We start from the raw sequence: 10,089 nt of genomic DNA, 5'->3' as shown, positions 1-10,089 counted from the left end.
AGTGTACATATATCAGCAGGCCTCTTGTCAAAATGGATGTTTTGAAATATGAATGTTTTGAAAGAATTACATTAGGAATGGTGAGGTCTGTTGTAATTATTTTAATTTTAATTATTAATTATTTAATTAATTTAATTTTAATTATTATTTAAAAATTTTTTTTTAAATTATTTTAATATAAAGCACTTTGAATTACCATTGTGTATGAAATGTGCTAAATAAACTTGCCTTGCCAAAATGCAAAAAATGTCTAGAAATTTGATAAAGCTGATATTCAACAGTTGCAAACAAGGAATAAATAAAGGTAAAAATGCCTAATAATGCATAATTATTTATCTTCATAGTTACCAGAACTAACAGAACATTTTCAAGGTGTTAACATTTTTAAGTGTGTCAAACCCCTGTTCAACCACACATTTAATGTTGGCAAAAAAAAAAAGAAAAAAAAAAAGGTCAATCCCCTGTTCAACCACAGGGTTTTTTTGTCATGAGAGAAACATTTCCTTTACTTATCAGTGTTACTGCCAAAAAGACGATTTAATTCTCACTGGTATGTATGGTATATCTCTCAGTATGATCATTTAAAATCATTTAATTTTAATTCATGTTTTAATTTTTATTTGATATATGAATGTGCAGTTTTATAGTCTTATTGAGGTTTTACCATTTATTTTTTTACAATGATTAAATAATGAAAGAGAACAAAATGTGTGTAAATGATATTGATGTAATTATGTATGTATCTATGTATTTATGTATGTATTCTCTCTTGCCAGACATACTAAGATATGGAATTGTCAGGTGAGTTGGTTAAAGTGATGGTGTTTATCTGTGCCTGTTGTGTTTGTTTGCCTATAACAGGCACTGTGTGGATGCAGAATATGCTTGACCCCTTGTGAAAAAGAAGTGCACTTTAGGATACTGTTAAAAAGAGTTTCAGATAGAGATAGAGATTACCAGATAGAGATCCCCTATATGGGGAGTGCAGATGACAGTAGCTATGTTTTTATACATCACCCTGTTTTTATGCGCATTTTGAAGTATCACATCAGAAACGAGTGATGGAAACGACAAATTTCACTTTTTAATTGGCTAAAAGGTTTTTATGCTCGCTTGAGGTGGTTTTTGACTTGTGTGAAAAAGAGTTAATGTGAATAATGGGAGAAGGAATCTTATTTGCCGAATAAATTCTGATGTAGCGAACATTAAACACGCGACTAAATGGCTGTTTCCACTGATGGTATTTTATATACTAGCCTATTGGTCACTAGGTTACCAATACCATAGGTGGCGATTTATTTTTTTACTTGTTGGTCCTGACACTCCATTGTGTCTTTCTCTCCAAGCGTTTGTGCATCTGATGATTTCATTACACAAAAGTTATTCACATCTCGTGAAGAGAAAAACACAGACTGCAAATACATTGAGACTAAAGTGGAATTTTCTCACTTAAACCACTGCCTGCTGCTGCTTATAATTGCTTAGAGGAAAAAGCTGCCCATAACTGCAGGTCTAGGATCAGTTTTCTCTGTAATAATAGCATATTGGTTTGGCCATTGGTATAGTGCATAAGGTTTCTATTTACAACATGTTTGGATGAATGGAGAATAAGTTGTAAGATGGGAATTTTCGGAGAGCTCCTACTTAACCACCTTAATAGTGTTGCCATAGAAATGCAAAATTCCCAGTCCGAGGACGTGAACAGCTCTGTGTAGAACGTCACGTGTTGTCATCTCGAAATTACGGTAAACATGGCGTGAACGCTGCATAGGCTATCTGTAAATACATTTTTTAAATATATTTTTTAGATTTTAAGTAGGCTACACTACAAGTGCACATTCAATTCATTTAATTTCACTACTATTCACTTCACAAGGGACTGTTTATGAAAGACAAATTTAAACCAGTGTACTGAATCAAGTAATTATGTGTTTCAATATTTCTTGCATTAAAATATTTTTAGAACTTAAAAGTGGGAACAAGAAAGTTATGATCTGCATATATGAAGTACATAAACCCAATTGAATGTTGTGTAAGAAAGATGACGTGTAATAATTTGTTTTAAAAAAACTGTTTGATTCAAACACATATCTGTTTTTGCTCCACTAGATGACATAGCAATGATACCTTGCCCAGACCCGTACCACTGTCCTTGTCATATGGAGACCTTGACCTGGGTCAGTTAAGACTGGATATGTTTATTATTAATAATAATGTTTATGATATAATAAGGTTTATCAGCTCACTTGCTCAATAGTGCGGGGGGGACTACTGCTGTGACGTGTACGATTTATTCGATTTTTATCCCACAACAGCTAGATTGTCTTTGTCATTAATGTAGAGCATATTTACATATATGAATAATCATTTGAAGCATATTGTATGTGTTATACACAATTTCGTGACTATGTCACAAACTGCCGTGAGACCGGTTGGCATGTGAAGATCGTCAGCAAGTGGACTAGTATCGTGAATTTGTATGGTTGTCAGGGCATGGGACACCAAATATATTTTTTGTTTTAATAAGATTCTACCAAAAAATAGACAAGAATAAACCTGGTGTCCTCAATGATTCCTATTCATTCCGACAAGCATTTGAATGCAACAAGCTCGTAATCACGACTTCTGAAGTGGGAATTATGAAATTTCCGATAGCACGTGAAGGCAGCATAAGGCAAGAGAGCGCATATTTTATTTCAGACATTTCAAAATAAGAGTTCCGGTGCTTGTTTATAGTCTTGTATTATTCAAAAAGAAAATTTCATGAGGCATGTTACACAAAGCTGGTTTCAGTTGCTACCCAGGTAAGTCTGAGATTAGTTTGAGCAAACTTTGTCTCAAGAAGGTGGTTTCTAGCTGTGTTCATCATCATGGACCAAAACTGGACCAATCAGCTGTGAGTAAAGTGACATATATCTGATGCTCAGTTTATTGTGAAAAAATATTAGAGACAAAATTAACTGTCTTACAAAATTACGAAGCACTGCAACCGAAACAGCAGCTACCTTTTACAGTTCCTCCTGAACCAAAACAACAAGCTTATGCTACGTTCACGAAAGCTCAATCTATGCAAAAGTGGCAGCCCTTCTGGCACACTCAGTGTCCGAATTCGTTCTCTTGTTTTCATTCATTCCTTCAAGTAAATTATATTAGTGGACTAATGTGGGGAATAGTGAATGAGGGTATGGGGGATATTCTTCTCTTCCCTGTCATTCTCCTTCACTGTTTACGTTTCCAGGTTCTACGTCAGAATGGTGACTCAGTATAGTGAGTGGCACGATTCATGCATGTGATTCTGACGCAGGAGCCAGCCAATAATGTGTTGATGTTCTGACGTAGAACCCAGAAGTGCTGCATCATGTCTACAATGGAAAGTGTGTAGGAGGATGACAGGGAAGAGAAGAAATTGTTGAATAAAGTCATTATTTTTGTCAAAGATTAATCATGTTTGGAAGATCTGGCATCTGTCATATCATCTCAGATGTATTAGGCAAGGTATGAGGAATCGACCCCAGGTTTATTCTTGCCTATTTATTGGTGGGAATCTTATTAAAGCCAAAATGATATTTAGCATCCCATTGCTGACAACCATATAAACATTCACCATATCTAGAAAGCTTGCTGGTGATTCTGGAATCTCGATCAAATACAAGCTATTTTCGATGTCTATAATACATACAATATGCTTTAAATGGTGATTCATACATGTAAATAGGCACTACTTTAATGACAAGACAAGGTGTTTTAGCTGTTGTGGGAAAAAAAGAAGAGATAAAAAACAACAACCAAGGTGCATTCCATTTGACCGTAGTGGACTGCGAAGTGGACTTCACAGGGCATTGTGCCATCTTAAGTGAGATTCCAGTCCGAAGGAGCAAACATGTTCAGTTTGAAGGGCACTGTGAATGACATAGAGAATAAGGCAATGCTTATACATCACTTGTAAACTCAATTTGTATTTACTACTAGGAAACTCAGAGATAATTTATACCTGAGTTTCTGAGTTTCATGTGCCATAAACTTTAAACTTCTTGGAGAGGGAGAGGGAAAATCACCCAACTGTCATTGGCGTTCAAAGAGTTTTTCAATGGCTTTGCATTGGAGGAGTTTACAAATGTGAAAAAAACAACAATCCCCCCCCCCCCAAAAACATTATTATACTAACTAGAGTATTTATGAATGTTTATGGTGATGAATGTAACATTTGCATATTCTATTGTATTATTGTATTAGACTGTGATTTTCATGTTTATTTCAGATTGATCAATTGTTTGTCTACAAAGAACAACATCTGGACGAATGTTTTAATGAAGGTTTGTTCATCAGCATTTCATAAATGAAATACAGCGAAATAAAATGAGCAACACCCTAATCTCCTTCCTTTTACTTTATCAAAGTTTGCTGTGGAATAAACTCTAACAACAGATATAAGGTGAAGGATGACATCGGGAACAATGTTTTTAGTATTCTTGAGGACAGCGATTATTGTAGCAGGCAACTCAATAGAGAATTCATAATGAATGTTATTAATCACTCAAATCAAGAGATCATCAGACTGGTCCACCCGTATGCTTGCAGCACCTTCAGTCATGAGGTATGTACGCTATCTCTGTCTTGTTTAGCCCTTGATTATGTTGTACCGTATATTATATGTTGTATGTATATTTTAGCTGGAAGTTCAGTCTCCACCAGGCGTTGCCATTGGACATGTTCGGCAAAACTGGCATGTTTGCCTACCTAAATTGACTGTTGAGAATGAACGAGGTGAACCGGCATTTAAGATTGTGGGGCCTTGTGTGGCCTTCTTCACAGATGAGAACTTTGAGGTGATGCACACTCAGAACAAGTTTCTACTTTCCATTGACTTTTATTATTTCTTAAATTGACCCAAGTTATTTTCTACTATTTACCTTAATGATAACCTTCACATGAACTTTTAAGCATTATCCGATTATGATTTTAATGCTTTTAGTAAGCTTGTTAAGCCATTTTCCTTGTTGCCTGACCCACATTGGCTGTAGGTGATTCAGGTTGTTCTATATTTCTGGGGAAATTTGATCCCCACACTGAAGGGAAAAACCTGACCCCCACACATTTCTTTGGTTTTAAATGTCAGAGCTAACATGATCTTGTTTGCTTTCTTAAACAGTAGCAGAATGAAGCTTAAATTGTAAATCCAGTGCTGTTTTCTGAAAACATTTATCATAGATCCCAATAGGCCTATTTACTAAAATATTCTAATGAAACTGTAATGTTAAAAAAATACTGTAGATGAGGACTAGCTAGTAACCTTTGCTTGTGTTAATGTTTGTTGCTATCACTTGTCTATACTGTGACCACAGCTGGTGTCTTTGAATGGGGCAGCGATAGACAGACCATTTGGCAAGATCTTCAAACCCTTCTCATGCTGTGGACTAAATGCAGGTGCAGATTTTGTAGTGAGGTTTCCAAGCAACCTGGATTTCAAAATGAAAGCTACACTATTGGGGGCCTGCATACTTATTGTAAATATTGTTAAAAAATACTTTTTAAAAAAAAAAACATTTTATTGATCTTTTTGTATTATAATACTTTGTAATTATAACTCCATTCTTTTTTTAGGACTTCATTTATTATGATAAGCCAAAAAACCCGGTAAACTTTGTGGTAAATCTGTTCAACGTAGATTGTCTCAGGTTACGTATGTAACCATAGTTCCCTGAGAAAGGGAAAGAGACGCTGCGTCCGATAGGTTCGCTTTGGGAACAGCCCGAGCGTGATTGCATCTGATGCACATCTGTCAACTAGTCCAATGGCGAGAGTGAACGTCACGGGCGGGTGATGTCACGACCAGGAAAGGATAAATACAGATCCAGTGAGACCGGCTTTGGCTCAAACTGCTGAAGCAAATCGATCACAGGGATGCAGGGAGTATGGCAAAGTGACACAGCGTCTCATTCCCTTTCTCAGGGAACTATGGTTACATACGTAACCTGAGATGTTCCCTTTTGAGGGAACTCGTGCTGTGTCCGATCGATAGGATCGCTTTGGGAATGATATACTAAAACGGCATAATCACAAATACCTGTCTGTGTAAAACTGTGGCACACTTAAGACAGCAAAACCGATGATCCTGGAGCCACGTCCAGGTCAAGGTCATAGTACCTCACAAATGGGAGAGGCGAGGACCAACAGGCCGCATCGCAGATCTCTTTGAGGGAAACCCCCGAAATTAAGGCCTTGGAGGCCACCATACTCCTAGTCGAGTGAGCCCTGACAGCTAATGGACACTGCTGGCCTGAGACCTCGTAGGCGAGTGAAATAGCCTCAACTATCCACTTGCTTACAGTGTGTTTGGATGCAGGACGATCCCTGTTATGTGGTCCAAAGCACACAAATAACTGGTCTGCTTTCCTCCACAGGGCAGCTCTGTGGACATATGTGTCATATGTGGACACAGAAGATTCAGTTTCTCCTGGTCTGGGGTTACAAATGGAGGAGGACAAAAGGCTTGCAGCACTATAGGCCTAGGAACGTTAGTCAAAACCTTTGGAATATATCCAGGTTTAGGATAAAGGAAGGCTTTGACCACCCCCAGTGCAAATTCAAGACAAGTTGGGCACACTGAAAGGGCCTGAAGGTATCCTACTCTCTTAAGGGATGAGATGGCAAGAAGGAAGACAGTCTTAAGTGTCAGGAACTTATCTGAGACTGACTCAAGTGGCTCAAATGGAGCTGTAGATAGGCCAATAGCCAAATCCCAAGCAGGGACCCTAGTGCGCATCACAGGCCTCAGCCTCTGGGTGCCACGGAGGAAACAAATAACTAATGGGTTTTTCCCCACAGTAATACCATCCACATGGGCATGGTAAGCAGAGATATTTGAAACATACACCTTAAGTGTAGATGGGGTTAACCCAGAAGAGAAGCGACTCTGTAGAAACTCAAGTACTGAACCAATCGGGCAGTAGACTGGATCCAACTGTCGTTTGTGACACCAGGAAGTGAAAAGTGAAAAGGAGCTCTGGAGTGAAGAATGGTCTCTACAACCTCAGTTGAGAGACCAGATTCTATGAGTTGGGCCCCCTCAGAGGCCAAACCCACAGGTTCCACATTTCTGGACGGGGATGATGAATCATGCCCCCCGCCTGAGACAGGAGGTCCCTCCTGATCGGAATCTTCCAAGGTGAGCCATTGAGAAGAGCTATCAGGTCCGAAAACCATATCCAGCTCGGCCAGTGAGTTGCTACTAGCAGTAGACTTATCCCTTTCTGGCAAATTTTCTCCAGAACCCCCAGGAGCAGAACAACTGGGGGAAATGCATACAGACGCAGCCTTGGCCACGTCTGTACCATGGCATCCAGTCCAAGAGGAGCTGGGTTTGTGAGGGAGAACCAAATTGGACAGTGCATCGTATCCTGAGACGCGAACAGATCCACTTCCGCTTGGCCATAAATCTCCCATATGATCTTCACCACATCTGGGTAAAGTCTCCATTCCCTTGGCCTCAGCCCCTGCCTCGACAGGATCTCTGCTCCTATATTCTGTGTCCCTGGAATATAGATTGCTCTCAAGGAGCAATCTATATTCCAGCAAACCTGTCTATTTATATAAGAGACCACTGATAAGAGACCACTGATGTGTTGTTTGTCCTGACAAGCACATGATGGCCCCTCAGGTCTGGAAGGAAGAACTTCAATGCATTGAAGACCGCCATCATCACCAGGCAATTTATGTGCCACGAGAGCTGATGACTCTTCCACAGACCCTGAGCTAAGTGGCCTTCCATTACCGCTCCCCAGCCTGTGAGAGAAGCGCCTGTCGTCAGAGTGACACAACGACACTGAGCTCCTAACACAGGGCCCTGGGACAGGAACCAGTTTTTCTTCCATATGAACAAGGCATGGAGACAGTGCCATGTGATCTTGATCATACGAAGTGGGTTGTCCCTCGGGGAAAACCCTTTGGTCCTGAGCAACCACCGTAAGTGTCTCATGTACAGTAGGCCAAAAGGTATCACAATGGATGCTGCTGCCATCAGACCCAACAGTCTCTGAAACTGTATTACAGTGTGTGACTGGCCTAGCTTCAATTCTTGTACGGCTGATAGAAAAGCAGTGATGTGAACTGGTGAGAGACATGCTCGCATTGTCACTAAATCCCAAACCACACCAAGAAAAGTGGTCCTCTGTCGTGGAGTAAGCACGCTTTTCTTGGCATTCAGTCTTAACCCCAATTTCTGAATATGGGTGAGAACGACATCTCGATGCTGAACCGCCATCTCCTCTGACCGTGCTAATATTAACCAGTCGTCGATATAATTCAGGATGCGCATGCCCTGCAGCCTGAGCGGGGCCAGCGCTGCATCTACGTATTTCGTGAATGTGCAGGGTGAAAGAGCTAGGCCGAACGGAAGAACCCGAAATTGGTACGCAGTGCCCCCGAAAGCTAACCTCAGGAACTTCCTGTGCTGTGGAAGGATGGAGACATGGAAGTATGCGTCCTTGAGATCTATTGTGACAAACCAATCCTCAGTTTTGATTTAAGTCACGATTTGACTTATCATCAGCATCTTGAATTTTAGCTTTCGTACTGCTCGATTCAGATGATGTAGATCTAAAATATGGCGCAACCCCCCATTTTTTTCTGGAACCAAGAAATACCGGCTGTAAAACCCCGACTCCCTGTCGGCAACCGGAACCCTCTCAATAGCCTCTTTTGCTAATAAAGGTTTTTATTTCTTGCTCCAACACCAGAGCCTGCTATGGAAGTACTGTTGTTTGCAGCACTCCTTTGAATAGAGGTGGGCTGCACCAAAACTGGATTTTATAACTTTTCTCTATAATTTGCAGGACCCAACGTGAGATATTTTGAAGAGATTTCCACTCTATCAGAAAATCTACCAAGGGAACCAGCCTCTCGAGGCTGGCCTCTGGTTTATTGTTTACAGCACATTGTAAATTTACAGCACATTGTAAATGTAAATTTATCCTCCTCAGAGGATGTGAATGTGACGCAGCGTCATGTTGTTCTGAGCTCTGCATCACTAATTTGCTGGGAACCTCTGTGCCCTGAAGCACCAGAGATGGCGGGGCTGGCAGAACGGCCTCCTGAGGGCCCACAAGGTGGGACGGGCACCATATACTGAGGTGAGTACCACACCACCCCGTGTGGGGCTGCTCTCAGAAGTCTGACACCACTGGCATCAGGACTTCTTCTGTCTTCGGCTTAGGAGGCTTGGGCTGAGAGTGCCTTCCCGGCCCACCATGTCTTTGAGGTGAAGCACGAGAGGCAACATTCTCCTTTTGCTGTGCTCTGTATGAGGAGCTATACGGCTGGGGTTACTCACGCCCAGCAACCCCAGAGGATGGAAGGCGGCATGGTAAATACTTTTTGAATGCCTCCGCCTGCTTCTTAGCCTCCTGGAACCTGTCGACGACTGATGTGACAGCATCGCCGAACAGGCCAGATGGCGCAAGTGGGGCGTCCAGGAAAAAGGCCCTGTCTTTATCCTTTAACTCCCTCGGGTCGGCGGTCACACCGGCGTGATCACCGCGTTTTTTTTCTAACCGGTGTGAAAGAGACTCAAAATACTCTGTCAATGTTGCACATACAATTAAGAGTTATACACCATTTTAATCTGTGGAATATCTTCTTTTATTTGTATACACTCAGAGTAACAACAAAATGTTGTGCTTTTTGTAAAATAAAGAAAACTAACATGATGCGTGATCTCTCGTCTCCCTCTGAACGAACTCCAATCTGATAGTTCTCAGAAAATGAACTGTAACTTAGTGAATACTAATCACAAAAAAATAAGACTTATGTCTAAAAAAAACATTGAAATGTCAGGTTTTAAATCGTGTAAGTCAAATCGAAAACAAATATTCTGTGTTTATGTAATCTGTATGAAAAGAGAGCCACGTCAGAAGTCTGTGATTCAGCTCATTATCCGCTAATGCGGCCACGCCCACGGAGGGAGCGCTATTCAGATGCAAATTCAGTCAATACATGCATACATCATCTCAATCGTGTATTTATTGTCTTGAAAAGTGTTTTGAATAGCCATAGTTAGCGATCTCTGGCCTCTGTTAGTTCGGTTAGTTCCTG

At 40.6% G+C, this 10,089-nt stretch overlaps 1 protein-coding gene across 1 annotated transcript; it reads left to right on the top strand.

Annotated features, from left to right (window-relative positions):
• The first annotated feature begins 513 nt into the window (after positions 1 to 513).
• On the top strand, positions 514 to 9,618 carry LOC125251818 (phospholipid scramblase 2-like). Its single transcript, XM_048164901.1, has 8 exons — positions 514 to 550; positions 777 to 801; positions 2,110 to 2,177; positions 4,259 to 4,313; positions 4,398 to 4,594; positions 4,671 to 4,826; positions 5,343 to 5,504; positions 5,602 to 9,618. The coding sequence occupies exons 2-8, from the start codon at positions 789 to 791 to the stop codon at positions 5,686 to 5,688; spliced, it is 738 nt and encodes a 245-aa protein (XP_048020858.1). The 5' UTR covers positions 514 to 550; positions 777 to 788; the 3' UTR covers positions 5,689 to 9,618.
• The last annotated feature ends 471 nt before the right edge of the window (positions 9,619 to 10,089 follow it).

The sequence above is a fragment of the Megalobrama amblycephala genome, linkage group LG17 (genome assembly GCF_018812025.1).
Source record: "Megalobrama amblycephala isolate DHTTF-2021 linkage group LG17, ASM1881202v1, whole genome shotgun sequence".
NCBI lineage: Eukaryota > Metazoa > Chordata > Actinopteri > Cypriniformes > Xenocyprididae > Megalobrama > Megalobrama amblycephala.
Note: the sequence above shows the minus strand (reverse complement) of the source record. Positions and strands in the feature narration are given on the sequence as shown.